General features: G+C 40.5%; 1 protein-coding gene across 1 annotated transcript; it reads right to left on the bottom strand.

Moving 5' to 3' along the window:
- Window positions 1–474: 474 nt before the first annotated feature.
- On the bottom strand, window positions 475–17234 carry LOC137874800 (zinc finger protein 62 homolog). Its single transcript, XM_068713768.1, is given in 16 exon segments — window positions 475–2065; window positions 2171–2279; window positions 3189–3274; window positions 3379–3611; window positions 4224–4321; window positions 4436–4595; window positions 4914–5668; window positions 6009–6249; window positions 6428–6625; window positions 10936–11845; window positions 12658–12778; window positions 14489–14556; window positions 14661–14893; window positions 15418–15660; window positions 16288–16389; window positions 16991–17234. Coding segments are annotated over 16 exon segments (4659 nt in total). The 5' UTR covers window positions 17217–17234; the 3' UTR covers window positions 475–1189.
- Window positions 17235–17732: the final 498 nt, after the last annotated feature.

The raw sequence follows: 17732 nt of genomic DNA, 5'->3' as shown, positions 1-17732 counted from the left end.
GTTTACTAATATTTTGTTGATTGTAGAACTCTAACTCTTACTAATTATTAGTTATTTAAATGAACATGAACGTAACAGCTCTTTGTTCTAGAAGTCAGTTAAAGTTCGGACCACTAACCTGCAGCTTCATGACGCAACATCGACACCAGAGAGAACCAAGTCCGTCCTCTGACCCCTCGGGGCCCCTGACCCCTCGGGGCCCCTGACTCCTCGGGGCCCCTGACCCCTCGGGGCCCTTCTGAGGTCATTAAGTATCTGACTGGTGGAGGATAATTAATTAACCATAATGAGTCCAAATAGTCACAAAACAATATAAATGCTGAGACGGTCGATCACATTAAATATTGATTGATGGAAACATGAAGCGTCTCTTTGGAAACCAGACGGACGAATAGATCTGAGCATCAACAGAACCAGAAGTCTGGACCAAGATGAGACGGAATGATCTTCAAAGAAAAACATTCAGAGAGAAAACATTTTTTACAAAAAGTTTATTAAAAGGTAATGACTGTTCGGCGATTAAAAAAAAAAAAGACTAAAATCAAATGATGGAAATGCTACAATGTTAGCGTAGCCTAGCACCGATCAAACCAAACTCCATTCATACTAGCTTGTTGCACTTATTGTATTCATATTACTTATAGCACTAACTGTTTCTCTTGTTTCTGTACTTTGGCTCTGAGTTATGCTCTGCTTCAGGCTCTTAGATGCTTGTTTAAAGGAAATGTACTTATGACTTCTGGTGACTAGTAGTTCTTTTGATTACCAATGTTGATGCACTTATTGTAAGTCGCTTTGGATAAAAGCGTCTGCTAAATGACTGTAATGTAATGTAATGTAAAAAAACAAGCATTTTAAAAGTGTTCTGCTTGTCGTCTTCAGGAGAGCACTAACAAAACATGAATTCAGACTTTTTACAAATTGCCATCATTACGTAGTTATTTCGGCATCTTTTTTGATCCCTGTATTGTGATTGAAACTCAAGTAAAATTAGAAATTTCCTTGTGAATGCAGCATAAAGAGATGTTTCTACTTCCTGCTTTTATTTTGAAAGGAGACACAAGTTAATAGTAGGTCCAGAGGCAGCAGTTAAGCTCTGATTTCTGCTCCTCTTGTTTTTTTTAAACCAGTCTGTAGGTGCAGCCACAATAAGAGAAGCTCGAGGAAACGTCCCGTCTCTGAAGAACGTTCAGGACGGTGGTGCGGCGGCAGTGTGAATGCGTCGGTGGACTTTAAGGGCGTCGCTCCGGGAAAAGGTTTTCCCACACTGGTCACACCGGTGCGGTCTCTCCCCGGTGTGGACGCGCTGGTGGACTCTGAGGCTGCCCATCTGGGAAAAAGTCTTGCCGCACTGATCGCAGTTGTGCGGTTTCTCCCCGGTGTGCGTGCGCCGGTGGACGTTCAGGTGGTTCGCTTTGCTGAAATCTTTCCCGCAGTGGTCGCAGCTGTACAGTTTCTCTCTGGTGTGAATGCGCCGGTGAACCTTGAGGTCGCCGATCTGAGGAAACGCTTTCCCGCACTCATCGCAGCCGTGCGGTTTCACTCCGCTGTGGGCGCGTTGATGGGCTTTGAGCGAACCGCCGTCGAAGAACGTTTTCCCACATTGGTCGCAGCTGTACGGTTTCTCTCCGGTGTGCGTGCGGTGGTGGATTTTCAGGCGGTTTGCCGAACAGAACGTTTTCCCGCATTCGTCACAGCTGTATGGTTTCTTTCCCGTGTGAAAGCGCTGGTGGACTTTGAGGTGGTGTAACGTAGGAAACGCTTTCTCACACTGGCCACAGCCGTACGGTTTTTCTCCGGTGTGAGCGCGCTGGTGGATTCTCAGGCTGGTCGCCGCCGAGAAGGCTTTCTCGCACCTGTCACAGTGGTACGGTTTTTCTCCCGTGTGGAAACGGCGGTGGATTTTCAGGTAACCCTGAGTGGTGAAAGCTTTCCCGCAGACGTCACACTTGTGGAGCTGCTCTCCGGTGTGCGCTCTCTCATGGACCTTTAAGTAGCCCATCGTCGTGAAGGATTTGTCACAGTAGTGGCAACTGTGGCATTTGACTCCTCTTCCTCCTCGTTTCTTTAGCAACGGACAAACATACACAGCGAGTGAGGAAGTCAGTGGGAAGAAAAAAAGACAAATCTTCAGTCTAATTTCTGTCATTGTGCATATTTGTTCCTTTACCCTGAACGTTGAATCCACCACCAAACCTTCTCTCCGGTGGCGTTTCGCCGTCACAGAGAGAGAGAGAGCTTCCTTTATGGAACTGAGCGACGACCCAGAAATCTCGTCACTACAGGAAACGGGTGAAGCAAAAAAAAACATCAAACAACATCCCTGTAATCTCCTCAACTCTGACAGCCTTTAAGATTTATTTTATTCTACTCCAACAAAATGTAAACACACTACCCTGATTTCAAACTTCACCTTCATTCAACAATAATCAGTTCATAGACCAGAAAGTAGGACTTTTATCATCTGCCATAAAACAGAAAGAAGAAGAAGAAGAAGAAGAAGAAGATCTGCTTCTACAAATGAAGTCGCATGTAGACGCTGCAGTTGCTAGCTCTCAGAGGTTTCGCTACATTTTTGTTTTTAATGTTGTCTTTTCATCTTTAATACTGGAGCATTTGTCCACATGATCGTTATTAATATGAATTAAAACAAAAGTGATTTGTTACATTTTTGTTCATGAATTTAAATTTCATTTGTTTCTTATTTATTTGTTACTCTGACTCACTAGTTTTATTGCTTTCACTTCACAAAAAAGTGAAACTGGAAACGGTTCTAAAAGAGTAAAACCTGTTAGTATTGATGCGGTCCAGAGTTAGCGATTCTTCTATCGGTACATTCTTAGTTCCAGAGTGAGACGTCCTCTCTCTGTCTCTCTCTGTAATTAGCTAGCTAGCTTGTCCATCTAGTCTCCGGAGCTCCCGTCTGCTCTCCCAACGCTGCCTCTGGCCACCAGGCGGCTGTCGGGCTCTTCTACCAGCGTAGCATTAAAGCACAGTGGAATTAGCAAGCTAGCTACGTAGCCAGCCGTCTGCTGGTTGGATACTTTGATGCTACACTGGTTCTAGAAAGTAAGCCCATCTTTCAACAGTTTAGCCTCTTCGCAACATTTCAAAACTGTACGTGAAATAATTTAATATGTGAGGTTATAGTGTGTATTTCTGTCCTCAGTGTCTTTTTGTCGACTCACCTCGCACACGGCCGGTTTTCATCACCGGTGTTTTGAATCCGTGAAGAACGACGCCTCATCGTGCTCTTCAAGGATTTCTTTGCTGCCTGGAAGAAATCAAGGTTTGGACTATTTAAGCATGAACATTTTTACTGTTCTAGTCTGAACATGAGGAGAAAAGAAGAGTTTTACTTCAGCAGAATAGATGTACCTTCACTCTGATGTACAGCGCTGATGTTCCTCTCCCTGTGGATCTGATGGACCTCTGGATCTCCTCTGGCGTCAGCGTCTGGAGGGTCAGCGGCCTCAGTTTATCGGCCGCGTCGGTCGTGAAGGCGTCGAACGCTCCGGTCAGCTGAGGGAAGGTGGACCTCAGCAGGTCCAGGAAGTCCGGTTCCTGCAGGCCTCGAGGACACCTCACCTCCTGCACCGGGGACATTAACTCTAAAACACAAACAGATTAAATTATAGGTATTTCTTCTGATTAAAAATGCACAAATTTGAACCAAACTTCCAGAAGAAACTGCAGGTTTCATCGTCATCAGAATACAACATCCTACAGTTTCATCGGCTTCGCAATTTTAGCCACAATTTCAGCATCAAAGGCTGGGTTCTTGGTTCTGAAAGTAAAGGTGAATGTCCAGTGAGCTAACCGGCCCAGTTGTTGACGATTCTGTTTCTAGGTGTTAAAATGCTTTTCTACAACTCAATATCTCTAAAACAAAAGATATGTGAATAACCAATCCTAAATCATCCCCTCTTTATGGTGTGTTTGACTCTAAATGGAGCATAATGTACTAAATGAACATCATGCTGTATTGAAGAAGACTGTAAACTAGAGATTGAGACCATAAACTCATGTTTACAATGTTTACTGAGGGAATAAATCAAGAGAGAAGTAGAGTCATTATGTTAGCTTTATGCTAATCAAGATTACCTTGAAAAACACATAAACACAACACAACATGTATATTTCATCATATTCTATGTGTTGGTTTGTGTTTGCAGCATGAACTCAACGTGCTGAGTGGATGTTTCACTTCCTGTTCGTCTCACCGTCTTCTGTGAGCGAGACGGTCTGAGAGTCCTGCAGCAGACCGACTCGGAGGTTTAGAGGAGCCCCCCCACTGTGCTTCCTCTTCACAGACTGACCTCTGCAGAGAAAAACGATAAATTAAAAAAATCGTATCAATCCTTCATCGTAGTTCAGTGCCTCTTTCCGCCTCTCTCACTGAGGACAGCTTCTGATATCGCATCATATCTGAAACCTTGTATTCGGTCTCTGATCATCCGGGTCCCTCAGATCCTCTTGATCCAGACTGGTGCTCTGTACCGGCTCCTTTGCAGGCTTCTCCTCCTCCTCCTCGTCTTCAGCCTTCTCTTCCTCAGTGTGGCCCGAGACGTCCCGGCTCACCGAGTCCTCCACATCTGAACAACAAAAAATATACGCTATGAATCCCAAAAGGACCCACGGAGACACAGACAAATGTATGTCACATTAGGCTTTTAAACTTATAATTGTCTCAGAAAAACATGTGACATATGTGTAACATTTCAGATCTTTGGCACTAGGGGGCAGTGTTAAGAAAATACTTTCAGTAATGTGGTCCATTTAGTCTGTTGTTATATCCCCTATATGTTCATTTAAGGAACACTGGGTTTGGGATCTTATGAGATAATACTTGACGTCACAATAAACAATATTTTCCTTTGGCGACCGTGTGAACCAGCCGTAGGGTTTCTCACCTGTGTGGATGCTCCTGTGAACCCTCAGCTTATACTTGAAGGCAAACGACCGACCGCAGAGGTCACACTTGTGGGGTTTCTCCTCCACGTGCTCCCACCGGTGGCCCCTCAAGCTGGACTTAAAGGTGTAGGCTTTGTGGCAGATGTCACACTGGTACGGTTTCTCCCCCGTGTGGAGAAAAGCGTGCGTGTCTCGACTGGCGGCGCTGAGGAAAGACTTCCCGCAGACGTCGCAGCCGTGCACTTCCTGGTGACTCAGGAGATGACTCCTCAGCTGCTCCGCGGACTCCGACTGTTCTCCGCAGACTCCACAGATCCTCTCTCGGTGGTCCACGTGGGTCCAGGAGTGTTTGATCAACATGTTGGACGAGCTGCGCCGAGTCAGGCAGACTTTACAGACCAGAGGAGCGCCGCCGTCATCCGCCGCCTTCGTCCGTTTCCTTCTCTTTGTTTGGACTCCTCGTGTCCTCCTCCTCTTCGTCATCCTCTCAGCTTTGCTCTCCGTCGGCTCCTTGTCGTTCTTGTCTGGTATCCAGTCGTCGTCGTCGTCGTCGTCTTCCTCCACCTCTTCCTCCTCATCTTTTGCGTCGTCCCATTCGCTCTGAGCTGCAGAGCGAGCAGAAGAAAGGACGTCTTCTTCTTCTTCTTCTTCTTCTTCTTCTTCTTCTGTTTCCGTTTGTCGTCGCCGCCTCGAGCTCCTCGACGGACAACCCACTTTGTGTCTCCCCACTTTCTCTGCAGGACTGTTGAGGGAGCTGAAGGCCGGAAATAAAAACTTCCATTATATAGAAGCACCTTCATCTCTCGTAGTGTGATGCTTTACAGACGAACACATGGATGCTGATGACTCCAAACGCTGAACATTCACTCTTCTAGATTCTAACAAAGCTGAAAGGCACAGAACTTTTTCTGGTGGAATTTTTTCATTTCTGATTCTAAAAATGTCCAAATCTGACCTTTAAGACAATAATTAAAGCTCCAGATCTGCACCAGAAGAAGTCAGAATAATACATGAAATAATGTAGAAAGAAAACCTTCACTGATTTGAACTGTTTAATATCTGAGGTTAGAACATTTATACTTTTGTTGACTCACCTCGCATGCGGCCCGTTTTCGTCTTTTCTTTCCGTCTCACCGTCGTCTGAGTCGGTCTGAGAGTCCTGCAGCAGACCGACCCGGAGGTTTAGAGGAGCCCCCTTCCTCTCCACAGGCGGTCTCTGATGATCCGGGTCCCTCAGATCCTCCTGATCCAGACTGGTGCTCTGTCCTGGATCCTCGGCAGACTTCTCCTCCTCTTTACCCTCCTCTTCCTCAGCGTGGCCCGAGTCCTCCACATCTGAACAACAAAGTACAAATAAATAAAAATGAATATTTTCCTAATGTAGAAGTACTAATACCACGTTATAAAAACACAAAAAGTGTTACTTCAGTAAATGTATGAGAGTATAATCAGGAGAATGTACTTCAAGTATTACAAATAAACTTCATTCATTACAGAAGATTTAAAGACGTACTCAGCTCAAATCTGTACTGTTCTTCCTTGTCAGGAGGTGCTCCTCCTCCTCCTCCTCCTCCTCCTCCTCCTCCTTCTTCTTCTTCTCCTCCTCCTCCTCCTCCTCCTCCAGCCGGCTGGCAGACAGGAAACTGATCATCTGGATGAGAGACAAAGTGTATTTTTATAGAATGATCCTCAGACCTCCAGCAACAATTAAAAACATAGTTCATGTTTTATGACAGGAAACGTTCATTGTGTTGACTCTGTCGCCCCCCTGTGGACTAAAGCTGTAGTGTCTCTGAGCACCAGAGTCCCTTTAGAAAACCTCTCATTCTACGGCAGCAGGTCTGACAGTCTGACCCTCTCAGCCCTGGTTCTGGTTCTCCCGTGCCTCCCTTCCCTCCAGCGGGTCCAGCAATACGTCCTGGGTCTCCAGCAGAGGAGGAGAAGCTCTGCTCCTAGAGGAGGAGGAGGAGGAGGAGGAGGAGGAGGAGGAGGAGGAGGAGACGCTGTTGCTGCTGGGAGCTGAGCTCTCCTCCTCCCTCTGGAGCTCTGACTGCAGGTCCGAGGCTGCAGGTGAAGCCGGATCTGGGTCTGTCCACGGTGGACCGGTCTCTGCTGGAGCGAGGACGCACAAGAACAGGCTTCCAGGAAGTGTTTCAAGTTAAGACACGCCCCCTCTTTGTTCATCTGTTATGTGATTGGATGCTGCAGCTGATCTCTGGACTTTAACACCAGAGTGAAGACGGATTAGATCAAACTCTACTTTATATTTGATATGTTTCTGATTCGTCTGGTTTAAATATGTGTTCAACGTAGTCTGAACAACGAAAGAACCACAAACAACTTTCTTCATTTCGTAGAAAGATTTGTCTTTTCATGATCTCATATTTCCCTCAAAAACTTTTATTGTGGAAACAATTAAAGTCAGAGAGAAAAGCTGAGAGACTAAACACTAATATTAACTAATACTAATATAACACTATATTATATATTATATATATATAATATAACATATATATATAAATATTATATATATATATTATATCATATTTATATATATATATATATATGTTATATTATATATATATATGTAAATATAATATAACATATATATATATAAATATAATTTAATATAATATATATATATATATATATATATATATATATATATATAAATATAATATAACATATATAAATATAATATAAATAAATATAATATATATAGAGCTGAGAGACGGAACACTTTTTACATGATGTATCATCATTTCATTCAGTCACGTGATGCTGATCATTCTGAGTGTTTGATGAGTTTTATCATTGAAAAGAAACCATAATCATATTATCAGTTATTTAATAATGACGTCACAATCACAACTTCAAAACGTACAGACACAAATAATTCATAAAAAAAAGTAAAAGACGTCTCATGACTCTTTAAACACATCTCCTCGTTTCCTCTCTCCTCGCGTGGAAAGGACGCAAGTGAGGGAAACGAGGACGCAATTAAGAGACTCGGGATGAACCCTTTGCGTTGTGAAAACCAACGAAGAAGATGCAGACCTGTCGTCTCCTGCTTGATCTCCGGCTGCACGAGGAGCTCCAGCAGCCTCCTCTGCCGGTCGATCTCCTGCCTCAGGCCCGACGCCTCCTCCTCGTATCCGGCCACGGTTCTCTGGACGACCGCGAAGATCTCCTGCGCGGCTGTTGTCAGTTTATCGACCACGATTCCTCTCAACATGTCGGCTTTAGACATGACGCCGAGGCCGGAGGGAGCCTCCGCCGCCATTGTTGCTGGTGTGCAAGCGCGAATGACGTCCGACTAGAAACATGGAGCGTAGACTTCTTCTCTCTGGTATTTAATGGCGGTGAGCAAACAACGTTATGGCCTCACTACCGCCACCACGTGGGACACTTCTAATAATGAAACAAGAAATATACATATGTTTTCATAATATATGTATATTTACATATACATAAATATATTACACATATTCATAATTATATAAAAAATATATATTATAAATATATGTATTTTATTGCTCTAAACTTTTTATTAGCTATATCTGAATGTAAACATATATATATATATATATATATATATATAGTATATATGTATGTATATTATAAATATATGTGTGTTTATATAAGATATATTTTCATATGCATATATATTATTATAAATATATGTATTTATATTTTATTTCTTGCTTCTTTTTGCAGGTTTATTTTGCTCTGAATGTTTTAAGAGCATAAAGTCCTGATTAACATGGATCCATTCGTTTTAAAGGTCTGACTTTGTGTTTTGTTGTTGACTTTTCTTCTTTGTGTCGCTGGTTGATGAGTTGAAGGACCAAATGTATAAACAGTCCAGATGTTTGGTCCAGCTCTATGTCTATATCACAGTGTTTGATGTGCGTTGTATGACTATTGTTATCACCTTATTGTCAGTCGTTTCATTTCCCTCTCTCGCCTTTATATTTACTCTGTGGAAACGAGACCCTGGAACATGAATGCTGAAGCGTTTCTTGCAGTGAAGTTAAGAGCTTTGTGTTTGGTCAGCTGTCGATGTCGACACTGATTGAAAAGCTGGTGACGATCACATATTCTTGGCGCACACAAAGCTCTTCTCCTCTGAGCAGTTTGCAGTGTTCCAGAATCCCCACTCTAAAAAAACAAACGGAAGAACATCACACTCAGTGGCATCATGAGTTAGTTTTAGAAAAACAAGGAAAACTTCAGCATTTTTACAAACGTCAGCTCCAGTCTTTCTGTAAGTCAGTTATCTACCCCTAATAATTCAGATCGTTGCCCTCTTTTCATAACAGAAAACCCAAAACGTGTTTGTGTTCCTCTGTCAGGCGGATCTTCCTCTCACTCTTAAACCCGACACTCGTGTCCTGTAGACATGTCAATGTTCTGCCAAATGCAGAAGTATTCTCATGCCACAGACAAACAGGCTCTTGTTAAAGGCGTGTGTGAGAACATTTTTGTATATAAATATGTATACATTGTATGAGATAGAAGGGAACCCAGCCCACTGATGTCCATGAGACATGGGGTCAGTCAGGATGTTCTTCGCTGTGCCACCTCTAGAAAACAACAAGAGTAGCTCTCTGACTACGGCGGTGCGATGTCGAGGTGGTGCGTAGGGGGGACCGCCTCAGGAAACCAGGCGGCGTAGTCGACCGGGACCGGGATGACGCAGTGTCCTCGGGTGGTCTTCGGTCAAACAGTGTCCGACGGCCCACCCACTCAAAGTGTGTGTTGATGATTGGGAGTGGAACAAGCAAGCTTTCCTGTGAGAACCAACTTTGAGAACATACCAAGTTTGCGTACACTGGCGACCCTCACAGATGCACCAAGCATGCATCCCACTTCCTGTCTCATTACGTGGATGGAGGCTGTGTGTGTGTGTGTGTGTGTGTGTGTGTGTGTGTGTGTGTGTCCCACTGACTATCGCCTCCGCACTCATAAAGAGATTATCACTGATAACACCGTCTACCAACCCACGGTTGGATCATGTTTTTGCACAAGTGTAACGCCCCCCTGGTTCTTTAAGTGAGGTCAGAGCTTCAAGTGTTAAAGCTGCATTCTCTCTAGTGTCCAGCAGGGGGTGACTCCTCTGGTTGTATAGAAGTCTAGTGTAAAATTACTCTACTTCTCTCTAGTGTCCAGCAGGGGGCGACTCCTCTGGTTGTATAGAAGTCTAGTCTAAAATGACTCTACTTCTCTCTTGATTTATTCCCTCAGTAAACATTGTAAACATGAGTTTATGGTCTCAATCTCTAGTTTACAGTCTTCTTCAATACAGCATGATGTTCATTTAGTACATTATGCTCCATTTAGAGTCACACAGATCATAAAGCAGGGGATGATTTATTTATTTTTTCCACAAGAAATAGTCTGGCAATGAAATCTAAAAGAAGTGAAAATAAAAAAAAGCAAAATTCAATCAAACAAAATTACATAAAAAATAAAATGAAACATAAGAAAATCTAAAATACAATATTCTAAAATAAAACATCAGTTTCAATCAAATTGTTGAAATTTGACTGAAAAAACCCCCCTCAAAAATCTGAATTGATATATATATATATATATATATATATAAACAAATTGGAAAAAGTGTAAGGTTTTATTGATAAAGCCAAGCTCTCTGTCTGTGGACCTTCATCATGACAAATGGCAAAGAGTTTATAAATACATCAAGCTTTGTCAAGCATGTATACATGGGAAATATAGTCCAAAACTGTAGTTTTCGTGATCCAAAGACACAGGAAGCGTAAAAATATATGATATATTAAATGTGTCGCCAACATGTTTCTTTTTGATAATGTAAACACAACTACACACTATTGCAGTACATTTATGATTATAGTAGCACAGCAAATTCCACAAACTTAAGAATACTATTATTACACTTTTGTTATTTCTGTCCGATTATTTTCATGTGTACTTGAAATTTCCATAATGTTCCACAGTAAACGTCCAAGACACTTCCTATATTTTAATTATTTACTCTACTCTGGTTTTTTTCAGGTTTTCCTCATTGATTGAAGCCGTATGGTTCCTCCCCGGCGTGAACACGTCCGTGGATTTTCAGATTACCTTGAGTGGCGAAAGCTTTCCCACATTGATCACAGCTGTACGGTTTCTCTCCAGTGTGAATAAGTCTGTGGGTTTTCAGGTGACCTGGAATGGTGAAAGACTTATCACATTGATCACAGCTGTACGGTCTCTCTCCAGAGTGACTACGTCTGTGGATTTTCAGATTACTCGGAGTAGCGAAAGCTTTCCCGCATTGATCACAGCCGTACGGTTTCTCTCCCGTGTGAACACGTTTGTGGATTTTCAGATGACCCGTGGTGGTGAAAGTTCTCTCACACTGATCACAGCTGTACGGTTTCTCTCCGGTGTGAATACGTCGGTGGATTTTAAGATCACTTGATGTTTTGCAAGTTTTCCCACAAAACTCACAGCTATGCGGCTTCTCTCCAGAGTGAACGCGCATGTGGATTTTCAGAACACCTGGAGTTGCAAACACTTTCTCACACTGGTCACAGCTGTATGGTTTCTCTCCCGTGTGGCTGCGTTGATGAATTTTTAATTGCGGTAACTGAGTGAACATTTTCCCACATTGTTCACACCCATATGGTTTCTCTCCGGTGTGAGTGCGCTGGTGGGTTTTAAGGCTACTACCGTCAAAAAAACTTTTCTCACATTGATCACAGCCATGTAGTTTCTCTCCAGTGTGAACACGCTGGTGTCTCTTCAGGTCAAACGGAGTGGTGAAGGCTTTCGTACACAGGTCACAACCGTACGGTTTCTCTTCAAAGTGACCTCTCTCGTGGATCTTTAAATATCTTGATGTTGTGAAGGACTTGTCACAGTGCTGACAGCTGTGATTTTTGAGTCCCACCGGTCCTCTCAGTTTCTGTAGCAACAGAGAGACACACAGAGAGACAGTTATCTAAAACCATAAATAACATCAGCACTCACCTCTGTAGATATTTGACTGATCACCACGGATCGACATTCCATTATCGAGTTTGTAAAGAAAATGAAATAAAAAGTCACTGTACACCATGACAAGAACTCCGTAGCAAACCTAAAACTGAGACTTACTTGATATCAAATTTTCCATGTTTTGGGCTTATAATTCATTATGGGAATTGCAAGATCCAGTGTTGTTGGAGCTCGTCTCCACCTCAGATGAACAGATTATTATTGGGTATTACTACCCAATTTCTCTTAATTTCTTGGAATATTTTTCAGATTAGTATTTCTATTGGTTCTGCTGAAGCTGGTGAGAAAATAAACTCAATCTAATCAGTGATCATTTATTGTCTTCTTCACAAGTTTTGTAATTACAGGAGTGATGTTATTAGTTTAACCAACAAACGGTTTCTTCACATATTATTTCTTCTGAAATTTAAATGTTTCTCTAAAGATGAAAAATCAATCATTTTCCCGTTTTCACCATGAAGTGAATCATTAAATAGAAAAAAATAATAAATATAAATATGGCAACGTATAAGAACAAAAAAGGGAATTTATTTTTAACTCAAGATATATTTTTTATGTGTTTTTCTGTTTGTTTTTATTTTTTATTATTTTTATTTCAGGGCAAATTATTCATTCAGATATTTCAACTCAGCACATCAACTTTAATGATGACTTTGAGGACAGACTCTCTCATGTATGATAATTACATCATTATTATTATCAGTGACCAGAATCCTTTACCTTGGGCATTGAATCCACCACCAAACCTTCTCTCTGATGGCGATCCGCCGATGTTGATGCCGTCACAGAGAGAGAGTGAGCTTCTTCTATGGAACCGAGAGACTCCCCCAAAATATCGTCACTACGGGAAACAGGTGAAGCAGAAAACATCAAACAAAATCCCTGTTTTAAAAAAACGGAGTTCCCCAAGGTTCTGTGCTTGGACCAATTGTATGCCCTTATATGTGCTTCCTTTAGGCAATCTTAGCAGAAAACACATTCATTGTTATGCAGACGATACTCCGTTATATCTATACATTCACTGTTATGCAGACGATACTCCGTTATATCTATACATTCATTGTTATGCAGACGATACTCCGTTATATCGATACATTCACTGTTATGCAGACGATACTCCGTTATATCGATACATTCACTGTTATGCAGACGATACTCTGTTATATCGATACATTCACTGTTATGCAGACGATACTCCGTTATATCTATACATTTATTGTTATGCAGGCACGATACTCCGTTATATCTATACATTCATTGTTATGCAGACGATACTCCGTTATAGCCATTGATCAAGTGAGACGAAACCAACCAGTACACTCTCAGCAGTCTTAAGAACATAAAAACCTGGTTGACTCTTTGAGCTTCTACATTCCTGAGGAGCCAAAAAGACTTCAGAGACTGATCCAATTGTGAATACAAGACTTAACTCAAATAAAACATGCGCCTTAATTGACAGGTTATGTTTATCTTAAATATCTTCAGTAACAGGAGGGCCTTTGGATTCTGGACCTTCGGTTGACCTCCTTGAGGTGTATTGAACATCTGTGAACATCATTAACTTAACTTAACTCTGTGAAGCCTGACACATCAAATAATATTCAGAAAATTCACATTTTTTTGATATTGAAGTGTTTATTGGAGCTTTAGTCAAAAAATATTTTTATTTACATATATGATATTTTTGTTGTATCTCATTTGATACATCAGGCATATTTATCAATGTATTGATCACAACAATGTTTATTTTAGAAACAATAACAAATGATGTTCATTGCTTTTGGAACATTTGGAACATTTCAGTTGATTTGGTTCTTATTTTTTTCCCCAAACAGGAACCTTTTTATTTCGCCTTGTGGGAGGCAAAGAAACAGTTTCTGTCCTTGTTCAGGCAAAGATGGACTTTACATTTCCCACAGTAGACATGGGTGAAGTGATTGCCTGTGCAGTGCTTGCATCTCTGTCTGGTTTGCCATGTTGGGAAGTGATCAACGCCATCCTCTCTCACATCGGGAGGCACACGAGAGTTTGGCCTTTTGCGTGGGGGTGCTGCGTCCGGTTCTAGAGGGGATGGCGGTCTGCCGCACTTGATTCTGCCCTGAAACCTTCGCAAGGCCATGGGTTTCTTCTGGGGCTCCAGTTTCTTCTGGTCTCTTCTGTAGAGGTTCCATGCATACTCATGCTAATAAATAACTAATCATCAAGCCTTAAATAGTCTTATCCTTTTATATTTATCATTTATACATCCCCAGAAATTTATTTTACATTATCGACATCTTAGTTTGTTCAACACTCTGATTTCGCCCTGAAATCTAAAATGTAGAATAAAATAAACTTACAAAAACTCAATTGAAATTGAAAATATATATATTTTTTGAATAAAACAAATCTGAAATAATAACAAAAGAATAGAAAAAATTTAATAAATCTTAGGTAAATTAAATTAAAAATAAATTCCCCTTGAAAAGCAAAACAATTAAATAAATTAAAAAGGTTTTTTAATAATAAAGTTTATCAATACATCACGCTCAGTGTCTTCGTGTCCACTCACCTCACATGCGGCCAGTTTTCACCACTTCTTGCGTCTTCGATGTCTTCGTATTTTATCTGCAGTGGAGCCTGGAAGAAGAAGAACAGTTGACTATTGAATCATGAAGATGTGCACATGGAAAGTTCACTCTGGACCTTTGGGAGCAGTGTGCTCACAGCTAGAATAGATGTACCTTCACTCTGATGTACAGCGCTGATGTTCCTCTCCCTGTGGATCTGATGGACCTCTGGATCTCCTCTGGCGTCAGCGTCTGGAGGGTCAGCGGCCTCAGTTTATCGGCCGCGTCGGTCGTGAAGGCGTCGAACGCTCCGGTCAGCTGAGGGAAGGTGGACCTCAGCAGGTCCAGGAAGTCCGGTTCCTGCAGGCCTCGAGGACACCTCACCTCCTGCACCGGGGACATTAACTCTAAAACACAAACAGATTCAAAGCAGAAGAAACAGTCACATATTCATGTATTAATTTGTCATATTATTGGATTTAATTTGTTATATTATTGGATTTAATTTGTTATATTATTGGATTTAATTTGTCATATTATTGGATTTAATTTGTCATATTTATGTATTTAATTTGTTATATTACTGGATTTAATTTGTCATATTCATGTATTTAATATGTTATATTACTGGATTTAATTTGTCATATTCATGTATTTAATTTGTCATATTCATGTATTTAATTTGTCATATTCATGTATTTAATTTGATATATTATTGGATTTAATTTGATATATTATTGGATTTAATTTGATATATTCATGGGTTTAATTGGTCATATTCATGTATTGTTTTGTTAATTTAATTGATGAATTATTCATATTAATAGATTGTAGTTTCCTCCAACACCACATGTATATTTCATCATATTTTATGTGTTTCCATCATGAACTCAACGTGCTGAGTGGACGTTTCACTTCCTGTTTGTCTCACCATCTTCTGTGAGCGAGACGGTCTGAGAGTCCTGCAGCAGACCGACTCGGAGGTTTAGAGGAGCCCCCTTCCTCTCCACAGGCGGTCTCTGATGATCCGGGTCCCTCAGATCCTCCTGATCCAGACTGGTGCTCTGTCCTGGTTCCTCCTCCTCCTCGTCCTCCTCCTCTTCTTCCTCCTCCTCCTCCTCCTCCTCCTCCTCCTCCTCCTTGTGGCTGAAGAAGTCTCCAGAGTCGTCCATATCTAAACAAAGAAAATACAAAAATAAAAAGAGTCGACATTTTGATTCACTTTGTGTTTTAAAAGAGTACAGAGAGGAAGTATTCAGATCATGTACTGAAGTAGAAGTACTAATACTACACTGTTAAAAACACTGAAAGTACTCCTTCAGTGAGAGTATTAATAAGTAGTAATCAGGAAAATGTTCAGCGGGACACAAAACTGAACAATTTCACTTCATTTTGAACAATTGTTACAACAAAATATAAACCTTAAATATACAAAACGTACTGTCGGCTTGTTAAACACTTATTCTATTCATTTTTAATTATGAATTATTATTTAATTTCTGGCAACATTTAGTCTGTAAAATCATATTCTGTAAATTATAAAGCAAATTAATGAAACCTATTCACAAATAAAAACAAACAGCTAAGAGGAGCTTGTTAATAATGTTAATAATTATTATAATAATAATAATTATTATTATAATAATAATAATAATCGTCTGTAGCCTCGAGTCCAGACCTTCAGACCTCCTCATTGTTTATGTTTATATATTTATATTGTTATCTGTATTTAACACATTTGTGTCAGAAAACTGAAACCGGCTGATTGAATTAACTTTATTCATAATTATTAAAGACGTACTCAGCTCATATGTGAACTGCTCTTCCTCCTCAGGAGGTTCTTCTTCTTCTTCTTCTTCTTCTTCTCCTCCTCCAGCCGGCTGGCAGACAGGAAACTGGTCATCTGGATCAGAGACAGAAAATATATATATTTATATATATATATATATATATATATGAATATATTAGATCTATAGGTAAACCACTACAGAGTAATAAAATGACTCTGCTAAAACACTAGTTTAAGAAAATAAAGACATTTCAAATACTGCTAAAGTGATTCATATTAAATAATAAATACTGAAGCATCACTTAGAATCAGAACCGTTTATTAGTGAATAACAATAAACAATAAACATAATTTAAAAAAATGTAAAAATATTAAAATATACAACAAAATATGGTAAACAAGCAGAAAACAGTACGAATCCCATAAATATAATTAATCAATAAATATATTTTTTTAATATATATTTTTATTACCAACTTTATTATTTTAAAGGAAGAGCAACCTGCTCTCTTCCGGTTTCAACACGTAAACAATGGGGCAACCAGTAACACCAGTGATCGTTACTGCGCATGTCTGGCTCATTCCGAACGAGCCTGAAAGCCACAGGATCAGGTCAGAAACACCCGGATGTTGTTACCGTTAGTAGTATACAGTACATGGACATGCAGTAGAGGGGCTTAGTTGCGTTGTGAAAACCAACGAAGAAGATGCAGACCTGTCGTCTCCTGCTTGATCTCCGGCTGCACGAGGAGCTCCAGCAGCCTCCTCTGCCGGTCGATCTCCTGCCTCAGGCCCGACGCCTCCTCCTCGTATCCGGCCACGGTTCTCTGGACGACCGCGAAGATCTCCTGCGCGGCTGTTGTCAGTTTATCGGCCACGATTCCTCTCAGAATCTCGGCTTTGGACATGACGCCGACGTGGAAGGGAGCCTCGGCCGCCATGTTGTTTCTGTGTTGTTAATCTTCTTCTTCTTCTTTAATGTATTGAAGGACTACAAACCGACGCTTACGGGTTATACCGCCACCTGCTGTACCGGAGTGTGTAACGTCATTTATGTCTCTTACAGACATTCATGTTGTTGTTGTTATAAATGATAATAAAATTAAGAACAAGAAGAAAAATAGAATAAAGTGGAAAACTGAAAGGAAATAACATAATGACATTAAAAAATAAAATGAATATAAAGCAGAGCAAATATAAAATAAAATATAAAATCTAATTTTAAAAAAAAGATAAAATTAAATAAAATGACATTATTAATAAACAAAATAAATAGAAGAGAAGTATAAATGTCCCTTCTTGGTCTTATATGTTGCCCTTATTATTTCAAGCAAAATACTTTCACATGGGAAATGTAGTTTCTGTGGTACAAATACATGAAGCTTAAGTATATATAAGCTATTAAATGTGTAGACGATATCATTATTTTTAGTGATTAAAAAGTAGCACAACAAATA

The sequence above is a fragment of the Cebidichthys violaceus genome, unplaced genomic scaffold (genome assembly GCF_023349555.1).
Source record: "Cebidichthys violaceus isolate CVI_PGR_0920_01 unplaced genomic scaffold, fCebVio1.0.p SCAF_19, whole genome shotgun sequence".
In the NCBI taxonomy this organism is placed as follows: domain Eukaryota; kingdom Metazoa; phylum Chordata; class Actinopteri; order Perciformes; family Stichaeidae; genus Cebidichthys; species Cebidichthys violaceus.
Note: the sequence above shows the minus strand (reverse complement) of the source record. Positions and strands in the feature narration are given on the sequence as shown.